The sequence below is a fragment of the Ctenocephalides felis genome, unplaced genomic scaffold (genome assembly GCF_003426905.1).
Source record: "Ctenocephalides felis isolate EL2017-DRISC unplaced genomic scaffold, ASM342690v1 CF-g0.4_SCAFFOLD_01492, whole genome shotgun sequence".
NCBI classification, from domain to species: Eukaryota; Metazoa; Arthropoda; class Insecta; order Siphonaptera; family Pulicidae; genus Ctenocephalides; species Ctenocephalides felis.
The window spans coordinates 877,245-894,866 of NW_020537646.1; the positions used below are offsets into that span (position 1 = coordinate 877,245).

Consider the following 17,622-nt stretch of genomic DNA (forward strand, 5'->3'; position numbering starts at 1 on the left):
AAAATTATATTAAAATATAGAAAATAATGTAAATCCAATAATATAAATAAAAACGGTTTTCAATTTTTTTTTAATTATAGTTCAATAAATTATTCAATAATAATAAATCAAATCAAAGCGCAAGTACATATATATATATATAGATATATGTATGTACATATATATTAATGTACATTGTATATATTTAATATATAAATGTAAAAATAATTCCAACTGTAGAATTTAGGTATGATTTTTATGACATACAATTCAATTTTATTATAATTTGAATAAACATTTTGATTTAAATATTGAATTATTAAATGAAAATAGAAATAAGAACATATGCAGTATATGTATAAATTTATTAAGTCTTTATAAACATTAAAATATGAATAATGCATAATAATTGTACAAAATATAAAAAAAATGATTAGAATTAGAAAACTATTACAACATTAAAATTTATATTTGAACTTATGTTAGAATTATTGCAATTGACTTGTTATAATTATTTAATGTAGGTTTAATAATTTTAATGTAGTTCGTTTCTTTTCAGATTTTATACAGTGCCAACAGTGTTATGTGCAGTGAATAATAACGTCGGAGGCTTATTGTGCATTAAACTTTTTTTTGTTATTAATGTGACTTAGTTTATTTGATATAGTGTTTAGTGAAGTAATTTTTCATTTACCATTTTGCGTTATTTCGAGTACATGGTTCACACTTTTTTTTTTAATTTTCGAAAAACGAACGAACGTATTATGATGAAAATTGCGCGTTTGAGCTACGTTCCTGCCGCCTACCCCCACGGCAGGTCCAAGTAGTCGGGTTTCACATTTAAATTTAATTTAGAGATTAATTTTGGTTTTATATCTCTGAGTGTATGGACCCCTGCGTTGTTTTCCCAGAAGCACCGTAACCCATGCACTTAATTCAATAATTAATATTATTTATGCCATTATTTTTATAATTATTATTAAATTTAATTTTTTATTGTATTGATGAATGGGCCATGGAAAGAAGTAACTTTTTTATAGATTTATAATATTCAGTTACTTTTTTTTAAGTTAATTTGATTACTTTTCGTGCCGTAATGTAGTGAACACAATTTCGTGAATTAACTTTAATTTTACTGGTCGCACAATGAGTCTCCTGGTGGAGGAATGCTGAATTTATAAGAAGTTAAGCTTGGCAATGTTCGTGAGATGGTACGAAACTCTGAGCTATGTACAAATCTTTTTAATCTGAGTAGAATTAAATAAAATTTAATTTTAGGTTGAAGACAGAGATACTAGAGGAATAGATCCTGAACCACTGTGACTGAAACGGAAGAATGTTTACCAGGACGTTAGTGGTGACCAGTGTACAAGAGTAGGATGGACCACTTTGCAACCAGGAGCGCACACGACCAGAAGAACGTTTGTATATTCAGATAGTAACTAAGATAGATCACTTCACTAAATAGGATGGACCACTTTACGACCAGGTGAACGTTATATTAAGATAAGATAATATTATGATCTATCTTAGCAAGTATCTTACTTGCTAAGATAGATCATAAGATATTATTTTTTGCGATCATTTCCATATTATTTTGTTATATTAAGATATCTATCTTACTTGCTAAGATAGATCATAAGATATTAATTTTTTGCGATCATTTTCTAATCTATTATATTATTTCATCGGGGCCCCATTTACGTTATTCATTTTTCATATTTGATTCGTGGACGGATTTATATACATATTATAAATAAGATATATCTTGTGCAAAATCGTGTCATATACAGTGCCAGACAGTGTTGTGTACAGTGATATATTATGATATATACAGTGCAAGCTTGATATTTACAATTCAAGATCTTGATATAGATCAAGATCAAGATCCATACAGTGAAACATCAAGATCAAGATCCATACAGTGAAACATCAAGATCAATTTCCATACAGTGAAACATCAAGATCAAATTCCATATAGTGAAACATCAAGATCAAGATTCATACAGTGAAACATCAAGATAAAGATCCATACGAGATGAAGATACATACAATATTAGAACCAACCAGAAAATTGCATACAAAATTGGAGGGCGTACACATGGATTTTAAGGATATTATTAAGTTAAAATTAGTAGTTTGCTATTTTTTATTGTATAAATGGGTGGGGAAGACGGCAAGGACCTCCCAGTTCGCACAGATTTTGCGTTTTTTCACAATTATTTAATATTAATTCATATAACAATACTCAACATACAAATTTATGAATTTTATGAATGCACTTCACTAAAAGCTTCATAGGGCTGGGAACCTATGAAGTTAAAGTATTTACATGGTGGATCTTAGGGGGGTACATCATGTAAATACTTTTTTTTTTTTTTTTTTTTTTTTTTTTGTTTTTCTTAATTACAAAATTAGCTCAGTATATTACAATTTTACGTTTATTTTCTACCAGGTCCTTGCATCGTCTTCTTTTTTTTAAAAAAGAATATCTTCATATACATTCAATCATTTCTTGGGGTATTTTTCATGTTACATTGGGGTTATTTAAGTTAGACTTAAATTAGGTTTAGTTAATTAATTTAAGTTATTTTGTAAGTGGATTAGGGCTGTACTAAATTTGTACGGCGACACCACAATAAAAAAAACGCGCCTGGCAACTATACCTCCTGGGTGGTGTGGAAAATAGTTGCATCTTAGCTATAAGTATAATAATTATCAATTTAATTATTTTATTAATTATATTTAATTAATATATAAATGTGTAATAAAAAATGTAAAATACGCTGATGTTAAATGTCCAAATATTCAATATAATAAAACTCTTAAAATAATCTTTATTTTTCAATCTGAAAATCTCCAATTTTTTTCAGGCAAAATTATAATTTAATAAATAATTTTTTTAAAAAATTTTATTACGTTTTGAACAAGTGCATGGTTTGGATAATAATATTAACATATTATTCTGGATTATAATATTATGTCCAATAGTATTTTTTGCCCTCATTTTTTTTTTATTTAGAATTTTTATTTTACTAATATAGAACTAACCTGATTTTTAGTACTTGTAACATGTTACTATTAGTAATAGGAATATTATAATTGGACATAATATTATAATCCATAATAATATAATAATATTATTGATTTTGTAATATTTTGTCATAAAATGTTGGTTCGATACCATAAAAATATCAGCGTTCCATTGCTGCATATTTTTACCACATAATTAATGAATCGTTACTGATGATTTAATTATTTAAATGCAAATTCAAATTGAAACTTATTCAAAAGTTAGTTTAATAATTTGCTTGTTTTTTTGTGCTGAGATTAGTCCCAAAAAAAGTATTTGCCATAGTAACCGGTATTATTATTTTTGGCATTTTGGCCCGTATTTCCGAAACAGTTGGACCTGTCTTGGCCAATAACTAATCAGCACGTCTCGCTATCAATAGAAATAGAATTATTCAAATAAAATTTAATTTTAGTTAGTTTAATAGATGAAACTTAATAATTTTCAAAAAAATTCGAAATATAAAAAAAAAAAATTTTCAATTCAATTTTATCATTTTTCAAAAAATTGTAAAGCTTTTTATAAAATGTAATTTTCAGTACGCAAAGTATCAGTAATTTGCCGTAAGACACATAATTAATTTTTTTCGGCGCTATGAGCTTGGAAGTGCACATATTCGTCATCTTAAGAGGGCTCGGGATCTGAAGAACATATTTTTCTTAAACTTTCAACTCACTTACGAATCTTTATATTTGCCAAATTGCCAAATTTTTGCATTGCATTTGCATAATGTTTTGTTAATTATATTTCTTGAAATTAAAAATGTTATTAAAAAAATGAGTTAATTATATGGTATATAATTTTCTTCTCACTATCCAAATTTTGCCGCCCCCGAAAATTTGTCTTCCTGGGCAGTAGCCCCGACTGCCCCTACTGTAAATCCAGCACTGTGTATGTGTGTGTGTGGATGCAAATTATCGTCGACGATTTCGGGAACACCGATCAACCGATTTGAATAATTCAAAAAACGTTCGATTCGTATTGATAAGACAGGTATAGCCTAGGTATAGTGTCAAAAACTGTAAATCAGTTTTTAAGAGAACGGAGCGTCCGATTTTAATAATTCAAAAAACAGTTTACTTGTATTGACAAGATGAAGAACTGATTAAATTTTGGGGTAGCCAGGTCCAGCGGTTATGGACTCTCCATAAAAATAAATTAAAAAAAATGTCATTTGGCGGTCAAAAATGTTTATTGGACACATATACATCAAATTATCAGATATTTTATACAGATTTTAATAATGTGTACACATTTTGTGTAAATTTTTTGGGTTCCATACCAATATTTTTAATTACGGTACAGGAAGTTCCAGCAATTTGCCTAAAGGCACGATGCCATGCATCCCACTAGTTTTTCTTTTTGTTTCGCAAACATTTAGATATTTGTAAAATAATTTGGCATTCATGCGTGTCCTAAAATAAGATTTACTATACCACATGCTATATATAATAGTATTGTTCTCAATATATTTTATGATTAATGTTCCCAAATGGATCTCAGATAATTGCTATTCAGCATGTCATTCAACTAATACAGTTGTGCAAATACAGAACACATTTCGAAGTCGATCAGTATTCAGGCTTAATTTCATATAACAGATATGTTAAAATTAATTTAATTAATATTTAAAGTGGAATTCATTTAGTTTATTATTGTCTCTTTTTAACTTCCCGTAGGGTAAGTTATTGTAATCGTCCAAAAATCGAAATTGAAAATTTTTACATTTCTTCACGTTTTGAAGGTTTCTGATCATTTAATATTTAATTATGAATAAATTGTAGTAAGTAGTTTGGTTTGTAGTTTTATTTATACACAAAAACATTATTTAAGGGGTCGTATGTGTTACTAGAAACTCAAAATATCAACCATTGTAGTAGATTTTACTTGACCAATTGAAATACATTTACCACACTCATTGTAGCAGATTTACTATACTCAATGTAGTAGATTTACTACACCATTGTAGTAGATTTACTCGACCAATTGAAATACATTTACCACACTCATTGTAGTAGATTTACTATACTCATTGTAGTAGATTTACTACACCATTGTAGTAGAATTACTACACCATTGTAGTAGATTTACTCGACCAATTGAAATACATTTACCACACTCATTGTAGTAGATTTACTATACTCATTGTAGTAGATTTACTACACCATTGTAGTAGAATTACTACACCATTGTAGTAGATTTACTCGACCAATTGAAATACATTTACCACACTCATTGTAGTAGATTTACTATACTCATTGTAGTAGATTTACTACACCAATGTAGTAGAATTACTACACTATTGTAGTAGATTTACTCGACCAATTGAAATACATTTACCACACTCATTGTAGTAGATTTACTATACTCATTGTAGTAGATTTACTACACCATTGTAGTAGAATTACTACACTATTGTAGTAGATTTTACTGGACCAATTAAAATACATTTACCACACTCATTGTAGTAGATTTACTATACTCATTGTAGTAGATTTACTACACCATTGTAGTAGAATTACTACACCATTGTAGTAGATTTACTCGACCAATTGAAATACATTTACCACACTCATTGTAGTAGATTTACTACACCATTGTAGTAGAATTACTACACCATTGTAGTAGATTTACTCGACCAATTGAAATACATTTACCACACTCATTGTAGTAGATTTACTATACTCATTGTAGTAGATTTACTACACCATTGTAGTAGAATTACTACACCATTGTAGTAGATTTACTCGACCAATTGAAATACATTTACCACACTCATTGTAGTAGATTTACTACACCATTGTAGTAGAATTACTACACCATTGTAGTAGATTTACTCGACCAATTGAAATACATTTACCACACTCATTGTAGTAGATTTACTATACTCATTGTAGTAGATTTACTACACCATTGTAGTAGAATTACTACACTATTGTAGTAGATTTTACTGGACCAATTAAAATACATTTACCACACTCATTGTAGTAGATTTACTATACTCATTGTAGTAGATTTACTACACCATTGTAGTAGAATTACTACACTATTGTAGTAGATTTTACTGGACCAATTAAAATACATTTACCACACTCATTGTAGTAGATTTACTATACTCATTGTAGTAGATTTACTACACCATTGTAGTAGAATTACTACACCATTGTAGTAGATTTACTCGACCAATTGAAATACATTTACCACACTCATTGTAGTAGATTTACTATACTCATTGTAGTAGATTTACTACACCATTGTAGTAGAATTACTACACCATTGTAGTAGATTTACTCGACCAATTGAAATACATTTACCACACTCATTGTAGTAGATTTACTATACTCATTGTAGTAGATTTACTACACCATTGTAGTAGAATTACTACACCATTGTAGTAGATTTACTCGACCAATTGAAATACATTTACCACACTCATTGTAGTAGATTTACTATACTCATTGTAGTAGATTTACTACACCATTGTAGTAGAATTACTACACTATTGTAGTAGATTTACTCGACCAATTGAAATACATTTACCACACTCATTGTAGTAGATTTACTATACTCATTGTAGTAGATTTACTCATTGTAGTAGATTTACTACACCATTGTAGTAGAATTACTACACTATTGTAGTAGATTTTACTGGACCAATTAAAATACATTTACCACACTCATTGTAGTAGATTTACTATACTCATTGTAGTAGATTTACTACACCATTGTAGTAGAATTACTACACCATTGTAGTAGATTTACTACACCATTGTAGTAGAGTTACTACACCATTGTAGTAGAGTTACTACACCATTGTAGTAGATTTACTCAAATATTTTTTTTTTTTATTTTAATTTTTGGTACAGGAATAACATATAAAAACAATTTAAGTAACATTTCAAGGATGGGGCGGCATTTTTGTCAGTGCCCCAGGGCGCCAAATTTCTAAATCCGGCCCTGGCCATGCGCCCCACTAGTTTATTCAATTAGTACTTAATCTCCTGATTTAAATTTGTAACCGAAATTAATTAGTAGAATCGACACGGCTCTAAACACCGGATTAACAAAGTGCTGAAACGAATAAATCACGGTACCAACATTCAAAAATCAGAAATTCTTCTGAGCAGGCATACCAACAGCAGAGCATTCATATATGTCAAAACATTTGTCGCAACTGTCGAAACTTAACCTCAATTTCTTATTTTGTTGTTTAGTAATAATTTTTCATTCAGTCAGAAATTTGTTGCAATATTGGATTTTTGTTATGTATGGTAGATTTCAATTGAAGAACACTGGTAAACGTGAACTATTTTGTGTGCATAAATTTGCTTCATCACAAAAATGTATAATTATGTAAGCCAAATACTGCTACATTTACAATCTTTCGTATTATTATATCAAGACTACGTGTATGATACAATATCAAAATTAATTTTTTTTACCATTTCTTATATCTGTTCCATACTAGTGTGCAATATAATTGTTGAAAACTTCAAATATTGTTGACTACAAATGATTGAATTTTAGAACACAATCTTTATTATCAGAATAAGTGCATTATTCAAATCCAGGACTGTTCCAGTTTTTAACAGTAGTAGTTTAAACTGTAGGATGCAACATTGAATAACTGAAAACTTTTAGATCACATAATTTTGCTACTGAAACAAAGCTATTTTTTAAAAAAAAAGATAAAGCATAATTGTGGTAATATTTTTATTGAATGTGAATTAAATATATAGTTATTTACAATAAATAGTTTACAAGTTAAAATCTATTTACACAATGTTAATATTAATGAGTAAAGCATGGCGTGAAAGAAAATTAGAAAACAAATTGTACCACATACCAGTATAACACACAACCACATACCAGTCAAACACAATTCTTCATGATACAAAACTTATTATTAGTAATGTTATAATAAATAAATCAAATATTCACAATTTAAAACCTATCACTATAAAATGTAATAATAAATAAATCATATTTACAATTAAAAACCTATTACCATAATGTAATAATAAATAAAAAATATATCGACAATTCAAAACGTATCACCGTAATGTAACAATTAATATCATATTTACAATTTAAAACCTATTACTGTAAAGTAACAATAAATAAATCATATTGACAATTCAAAACCTATTACCATAATATGAAAAGAAATATCATATTTACAATTTAAAACCTATTACCGTAAAGTAACAATAAATAAATCATATTGACAATTCAAAACCTATTACCATAATATGAAAAGAAATATCATATTTACAATTTAAAACCTATTACCGTAAAGTAACAATAAATAAATCATATTGACAATTCAAAACCTATTACCATAATATGAAAAGAAATATCATATTTACAATTTAAAACCTATTATCGTAAAGTAACAATAAATAAATCATATTGACAATTCAAAACCTATTACCATAATATGAAAAGAAATATCATATTTACAATTTAAAAACTATTACATTATTATAGATTTTTATAAATCAACCAACCAGTCAATTTCATTTGACTTAATTGTCATTGAACTAATCAGTCCTATCTTTACGTTTCAAAGGTTTCTGAACATTTGGGCATATCTTAAAAAAAAAAAGATGTATATAAAATACATAGGATTATAATTACCTATTTGAAAATGTTTAAAACAATTATTATAATCAAAAATCAATATTTATTGATTACTGATTTTTTTTCCCTCGAATATTTAATTCCGGTGCAAAAAGTTCCAGCAATTTGCCTTAAGGTACGATGCCTTGCACCATAGTTTCTTTTCCTAATTGTTATTATATTTAAGAGAATAAAACCAGTTCCCTCTGTATGAATGTATACATACCTGTTTATGTCGTGTATGCATACACATAGAATACATTTTCCTCTTCTCTCGTAAGTCATCAACCATCTGCATTCTTCTTCTTCCCTTATATTAAAATATGCATAACAATTTATTTTCTGGTGTTCCCATGACATGAGACCAAACATTGAAATATGCTGGTGCGTCATCAGTCACAAATGTTGTTGTCTTTATCATCTCTTTTTGATACTCTCATCACTTTCGATTTGTCGAAAGGACAATATAAATATTGCAATAGATTGATTGCTTCACAATATAACTAAAATAAATAAATAAATAAATCAAATTTAAATAAATTAAATAATTTAAATAGCAATTTAAGCCTTCTTGTTATTTGCATTCATTCTTTGACACTCCATTTTTTTATTTGTGCGAACTCCATTACTTTCTTTAAATGAGGACATTTGGTTTAGGATTGTGGTTAAATTTTTTATGCATAGTGCACTATCAACAACCTGTCCATTTTTTATGGCATTTTCAATTTCGCCAGTTAGTTTTAACATAGTAGAGATCTGATCTTCTGGTTCTTTGTCAATTTCATTGTGTGATTCTTCTAAGTCTCTCAACTGTTCAGATTTTTCGTGCATCACTGCTTCCAGAACCGCACGTCTGTATCCAGTATCAATTGGAAATACTCTTACACATGCATGAATATGTTGGCAAATGATGGATCTTACCACATAATCTATGCAAGTGCAAGAGTATGTATGAAAGCATATCATACATGTTTCACATCGCAGTAAAATTAATGTAATAATCTAAGTAATTAAACTAAAGTTAAGAATCTAAGTGAATAAAGTAAATTAATCAATAAAAGTGATAGGGGCTGAAAATAGAATGAAACTAAAAGCTAATGAGATGAAAAAACTCGCGTCTCTTGCTGAAAAGAAACTAACCTTATTCCCTATAGAAGCTCTTGAATCCCGCAATAAAAACAACAAATATAAAATGTAAAGAAATAAAATAGCGCACAATCAACAAAAGCACAAAATGATTAGTACACGTAGCAAAAAAACGTAATGAAAGAAAACGCGAATAAAAAATATAAAATACGAGACGACCGAGTTACACAATAAGCACGCCGAAAAAAAATTATAGTAATGGAGTAATCGTAACAGCGAATCCAACATAAAAAAGTTGAAAGCACAGTGCAAAAGATTTGACAAATCTGTAATGTGTTGCAGCTAACTTCAGCCAGCTTTCTCAGCACTTTGTTATCCGGTGTTTAGAAACTCTAAGTAGAATCGATTTCGAACAAACGAATATCGATATCGATATATCGTATTCGATAAATAATTCACATCACATTGTGTTGTAGCAACAAAATGACAGGAGTAGCGATTGACGCATTCAACATTTTGGCCATGAAAATGTGAATTAAGTCAAATCATATTTAATGATCTCGTCTCTAATTATTAAGTTAATATTCTAAACTTCTAAATTTAATAAGTGTAAAGGTAATATGTGGCAAGTTAATCAATTAAGACGTACTTTGTTTTAAACAAAAAAAAATGTTTTGTTTATATCAAGTTCAATATGCAATTTTCTAATTATTCTTCTTTCTTGTTCTTTTAGGCCTTTTTTAGAAATGGATAAATCCTAAAAAAAAACACCAGAAGAGGTAACATTCTATGAATTTGTATTTGCAGTCCAGAATAATTCACATACCCTTGTGCTGGTATGTGTCTATTGATAATATCTTAAAAAGGATTGAAAATAGATATATTATAAATGTCGAATTTAAATAAGACCTCCAAATCTAATTGCTTTAAAAAGAAACATGCGAGTCTTAGTAAGAAAAAAGGTAGGCGTTGTGCATGGCAGGAGTCATTTTTATCGATATCACAAATTTTAGCTATTAAATCCAATGTACTAGCTTGCGGTTTAACTGAAAATAATGGGAATGCATATCATTCACATTGAAAATTACCTATTAACATAATCTTAAACTGAAATATAAATAACAGCAGTGCATGGCAGAAATGGATATGGTAATCCTATTATACTAATATATAAATATAAAGCACAATCAATTTTTAGCACAATATATTATTACTATAACTGCATTGCATGATGCCTGCCTTTATCAATTCCCACCATTATAATGAAAAATACAGTTAGTACCATAATGTTTCATTAGATTTTTATACTGTAATTTCAACATGTGCATGGTTCTGCTAGAAAATACAAAATGACTCAAATTTAAATAAAATTTACTTTTGAAGCTGAAATAATAAGTTAGCTCTAAAATATAGTCACTTGCGATAGCAGAAGCAAAATTAATAATTTGAGAAAGTTTTATCCATACTATATCAATAAATTGCTATAAAATTTTTGGATTATAATGAAGTATTGACGACTCTTAAATATATTTATTTATATATTATAAATTTATTACAATATAGCACTAGGCATTATACAATTTTTCTTTCTCCAATCACATATAAATTTAAAATATAATTATCCTGATGGAAATTATGCTTAAGAGAGTTGGCTTAGTAAGCTTGTATATAATTAAGCAATATATATTTTTATACACATGCATTTGATATTATTATTTGATTTTATTAATAATGAGTTAAATTTATTATTAAAATATGTATTTATATTTATGTAGTGCTGAGCATGTTTGTGGCAATGGATCAGAGAGCAGCACAAGATGCAGAGGAATTTTTTACTTCGGGAAGAACTGGTCGTAGAAATGCCATGGCTGATATATTAGGTATTCATGCAACAACAACTACTGCTGATATGCCTGAAAGACTGCAAGCTTTAACAACCAAAAGTACATCAGGTAAGATGAGTAAATGTAATATAATTTTAGAAATGCAATTTATGCAGGATTCATTCTATTAGAGCAAAACATATATAATGATTTTTATCTCTCAATTTGTATATTGTTGAAATATATATTTTAGAGACAAGTGAAGATAATGTCTCTATGGAAACAAATACTTCATCTAGTCAAATTGCAGCAAACTCTGCAACTACATTAGGATCCAACCAACAAAATGTTTCAGACGAAACAATGTTAAAAGAAACTGCTTCAGATTCGAAAGATACGTCTGGAAATATATTAACAAAAAATTGAAATTTATTAAAATTTGGCTTTAAACAAATCATGACCTAATAGACCTACTGTGTTTTATCATTTATGTACAAACTTGTATTACTCAGTGTATTATAAAAACTATTTCTGTAATAATAGAAAATTATCAATATTGAACTATATGAAAAAGAACTGATTAGAAATATTTTTACAAAATTAACAATTATCATGAGACAAGTTATTTTATTTATTTGATTACAAATGCAGCTAGGTTAGCTTATATAAAAATCAATCTCATATGTATAAGGCAAAATTTATATCCAGTGATACAGTTCATCTAATTTGCATATAAATTGTTTATATTTAATATAAAACTTAATAGGGTATATATATATATACAAATATATATGTATATATATATTATTTATTGTAAATAATGTGTATTGGCCCTAATTTATTATGAACTGATTAAGTTGATAATTTATAATATTTATTTATTTATTTGACTTTAATGGTAATATTTTTTTATTATTATTAAAATCCTTCAATGGATAGTTGATGATTTATAGTTTATTTAAAATCCATGTGATAAATTAATAGATATTACGATACGTAAATCCTTAGTTTCTGTATGGTTTTGAAACAAATCTGTTATTTTTATTTTGAATAATACCTTATTATGCAATTTGTTCAGAACATGTAACACTGCTACATATTTAATATCAGAATTTCTTTTGAAGATTGATTATCTTAATTATAAACATTTAATCTCATTTAGTTTTTATTAATAAAATAAAGAAATTAACAATGGCATTCCTGTAGTCAAATTGTGTTCTATTTTAATTGTTTAACTTTGCTATTAAAGTTGAACTAGTATAGCTAAACTTTTTGAATAAATTGCATAGAAACCTTCATTGGTAAGAAAGTACTTTTTAAAGATATATTTTTTATATTATTCAAAGACCAAAAACAATAGCTACTTTAAATATAAACTAATTTAAATAGAAGTAAGTTAATTCAATAATAAGACGGATCAATATTAGTAAATGTTTAAAAAATATAAAATATGTGTCATGAATGGTCAATTAAAAATGGTTTCTTTATTGATATGCCTGTATGTTTAAACATTTTGATATTACTCATAAATAAAATACTGTGTTTGTTGATTGAGACGATATTAGAGATAATTAGTAATAATTTGTTTCTTTTGTAATATGTTTTCATAAAATTGAGATCTTATTATTAATTTTTTTTAATTGAACTTATAACACAATGCAATTTGATTTGTCTTAATTTTCTCAATCAACTTTGTATAAAGTTGTAAGATTTTTCTTTTGTGTTCAACATTCAATATCATGGGCATAGTTAAGAAAATGCTTTTTAATGTTATTATTATTACTATGAAATAAATATATTTAATATTTTAAATTTCACAATTATTTTTTACATTAAATCTATAACATAGAAATTATATACAATTTTATATCAAGTATTGGAATAAGGTATGTATCAAGGTGATGGTTAATGCTACAATTTAGTATTTATTATTACAACTCTTTTTTTTCGATTATAGATAGTTCCAAGAATCCAGGACAACTTGCCTGTTCGGATTTTCTGCCTGCAAAAGACAATCCTGACACCTGTGTATCTTCTGAGTTTGGAACATTATAGTGGACTACCTTCAATGCAGACTTTAGGAAGGGCTAACAGGGCCTTCTAGAGTTTCACACAGACTCCATGCACACCTTGATTGTTTACACAAGCACCTATTGATGAAATTGATTTGAAGCAATCAGCTACATCGTGAATGAGGAAGATGAAATATCTGAGCATGAATATTATGATGATACAGCAAGTTGCCTTTGTACCTTTGAAAAGAAGTGAAACGACAGTGTAATTATTTGAAGACTAGTTTTAGTTATATATGATACCCTTTGTATTGACTTTTTATTAATTCAATTCAAATATTTCTTGTAAATCTTTATAGATTTTTTTATGAACCATTTGCAACTAAAATTTTTATACAACTAATGGTGTTCAATACAATACAAGATTATTGATGCATTATTGATTAATGATAATATAATAAGAGTGCCAGTATGTTCTGGCAAATAAAATTGTACACGGAATTCTAATCGTAACTTACTTATTTCTAAAATTCCAACTAAGATAGTTAAAATGTTGTATAATATTAATTATGTACTATCTTATTTATTTCTATTAGATACTGTTACTTACAGTTGTTAGTTTTCATTTTGTACTTAGCTTAAAGATCCATATTCATTTTATTAAGAAACAAAGCAATGAATAATGTATTCTAATTTCTGTTTTACAAGTTGAGTACAAAATATGACATGTATTTAATAGTCATTTAATAGACATTACAATTGCACAGTTTGTGCAATCGAATGCGATATGATAATAAGAAAAGAAATTATCTCTCAATTGTTGTTTATTGCATACAGGACAAATTATATATTAGTTTTAGAGTAATATATTTTATTTGCTAGTTATTATATACATAAATGTAATCTAATTTTTGCGTATAAGAACAATAAAATATTGTGAATTAATAAATTGAGTTTGTATTATTAAAATTAATGAAATGATTATATGTGAATAAACTGTTTTTTTTTCAGTTGATAATATTTAATAACATTCAAATTTTTATTTTAAACAATATTTCTTCGACGACCAGTGAAGAATGGTATAGAAATTGAGTATATAAATTTATATATTGATTTATACTTTATTAGATGTGTATATATTATAATTTATTTAAAACCGGGACCATAATTATATATCTAGTAGCGTATAAAGCGATATATACATGTATGTATTGATATTCCTTCAAATCCGGGATCATAATTATATATCTAATAGCATATAAAGCGATATATACATGTATATATTGATATTCCTTTAAAACCGTTATTATAATTATATATCTAATAGCGTATACAGCGATATATAAATGTATATATTGATATTTCTCCTAAGCCGGAACCATAATTATATATCTAATAGCGTATAAAGCAATATATAAATGTATATATTGATATTTCTCCTAAGCCGGAACTATAATTATATATCTAATAGCGTATAAAGCGATATATACATGTATATATTGATAATTCTGCTAAGCCGGGACCATAATTATATATCTAATAGCGTATAAAGCGATATATAAATGTATATGTTGATATTCCTTCAAAACCGGGATCATAATTATATATCTAATAGCGTATAAATCGATATATAAATGTATATATTGATATTTCTCCTAAGCCGAAACTACAATTATATATCTAATAGCGTATAAAGCGATATATAAATGTATATATTGATATTTCTCCTAAGCCGAAACTACAATTATATATCTAATAGCGTATAAAGCGATATATAAATGTATATATTGATATTTCTCTTAAGCCGGGACCATAATTATATATAATTTCGTATAAAGGAATCCACTAAGATTCCTATGTCCCTAAGGCGATTGCATGCAGCGCCTCTATGCAAAAATGTTCCCAATTCGTGAGGAACTACGTAGCGACATCATATAAATATAATTGCATATAAAGAAATCCAATAAGAATCCACTAAAATTCCTATGTTTCTCAGGAGATTGCATGCAGCGCCTCTATGTCAAATCGTTCATAATTTGTGAGGAACTACGTAGTGACTACCGGGTTCATATGGTTCTGTGTTAGATGGCGCCACCACAGAACTGTCAAACGTTTGACAGTTCTTCGACAAAAAGTAAATTCAAATCATACATTATTAGATGTTAGATGTGTACATTTATAAACAAATATGTAGTTTTATTTTTTATTTGTACTTAATTCCATGTGTGCATTTATAAACAAATATGCAGTTTTATCAAAAATCATCTTGTATTACATAAAAGAAAAGAAAGAAATCAAAAATATCCAGTACAAAGTGGTACAAATGCAAGTACAAATTGATTATAATTATATTTCAAATGAAATCATGTAGTTATATTATATTTTTTATGTTAATTTCTATTTTTATGTGTTTTTCTTAAACTAAGCTCTTGTTTGGTTTATAATAAAATTTAGATTATCTAGTGAAAATTTATATTATCTGTAGATATTATTTTGTTACAATTGTATATTCTTATTGCAGGTTATAACTCATAAAAAAAACAAGGAACATAAACATTTTAACTCAAATATGATTTGACTTATATTTAAATTCTAAACTGAAAAACAAGGATGATGAATAGAAGATCACAGTTTCGAGTAAGTTTTGTTGCATGCGAGATTTATTTTATTTAAGTGAAAACTGAAATATCCAACTGTGATTTATATTTTCCAATAAATTTACTAATTCAATCTAGTATATTAAACTTCAGTTTTAATCACATAAAATTACCAATAAATTATATTACATTTACAGTTTGTTTTTGTATCCTACGTAACTATACCAATTCATATATTTGACTTTTTGTTAGATACTTGTGAGTAATTGTACAAAAGCGCTTTTCACTCACAAGTATCTAACAAAAAGTCAAATATATGAATTGGTAAAGTTACGTAGGATACAAAAACAAACTGTAAATGGTACAGAAAGCAATTTAGGCGAATGTAGATGAATAAATTAAATGATTACAATCATTATCTTAATGAAAAAGTCATTCTTTCATTAAGATTCATATAGTAGTTTGAAGAACTGAATATCGAATATTGCTTTCTGACAAAAACAACAGTTAGTTTTAATGAAATGATTATTGATGTTGATGTGCTTTGAAAAGTATATTAATTTCTATCATTAGAATACTAAAAACAACCTTTAGTTCTAAATATTTCATTAATAGCCATCAACATTGTGTGAATTTAATATGAACATATAGCTAATTATTTAATTATTATTGCTAGTGATACTACATTTTACTATTTATGATTACATCTGAATTTTGTCCATTATAGGAGATTCTGAGAATCCAGAGCAACATGCTTATTCAGATTTCCTGACTTCTGAGTATCTTCGAGTTGTAAATCTTACAATGGACAGCCTCCAACACAGACTTTTCCGCTAACTGCATCTCTCACAGTTTCCACAGGCCCCAATGCCACCTTTTTCTCTGTCTAGTTCATTTAGGCAAACATCTATTCATAGAGTTGATTTGAAATAGTCTGTCTACAGCCTGCAGAGGCAACAAACTATGAAAAAGGATGAATAATATTAAATATGAAACATGAATGTTATAATGATGTACAAAGTGAGTTGGAACAAACAAAGGATCCTTTGTTCCTTCGAGAAGAAGTGAGACGACAGTAAAAATGTTTAAAGACTTGGTTTAGTTATATGTGTTTTTATATTGACATTTAAGGCCAGCGAAGTATTTCTTGTAAATCTTATGAACTGTTTGAAACAATTTTTTATACATCCTATGATTTTCAATTAAATTAATATCTTAATATTGTTAAGATAATAAAAGTGCCACATGTTCTGGCAAAGTATAGATACCATTCTATTTGTAACTTAATTATTTATATATTTAAACTTTGAATGTATATGATCAAACAAATAAGCTTAATTTTTTAAGATAATTAAAAAACAAATGTATAGATAATTTTGGTTATACTTGTTAGACTTAGTATTTAACTAAAAGATCTATAATTAATTTAT

The 17,622-nt window shown here is 27.2% G+C and overlaps 1 protein-coding gene and 1 long non-coding RNA gene across 4 annotated transcripts in view; both read left to right on the forward strand.

The window, feature by feature from the left end:
* The window catches only part of LOC113370656, a 14,492-nt gene extending 2,330 nt beyond the window's left edge, over window positions 1-12,162 (forward strand). The window contains exons 1-4 of one of the 3 annotated variants that reach the window (XM_026611352.1): window positions 10,255-10,375; window positions 10,494-10,596; window positions 11,536-11,712; window positions 11,837-12,158. In XM_026611352.1, the coding sequence (XP_026467137.1) occupies window positions 11,544-11,712; window positions 11,837-12,009 (342 nt within the window). In that variant the 5' untranslated portion in view covers window positions 10,255-10,375; window positions 10,494-10,596; window positions 11,536-11,543 and the 3' untranslated portion in view covers window positions 12,010-12,158. The other 2 variants (XM_026611351.1, XM_026611353.1) reach the window with 2 other exon arrangements.
* Window positions 12,163-15,860: 3,698 nt separating this feature from the next.
* LOC113370740 lies at window positions 15,861-17,338 on the forward strand. Its single transcript, XR_003366615.1, has 3 exons — window positions 15,861-15,924; window positions 16,117-16,232; window positions 16,920-17,338. It is a non-coding gene; the product is annotated as an uncharacterized LOC113370740 (long non-coding RNA).
* Window positions 17,339-17,622: the final 284 nt, after the last annotated feature.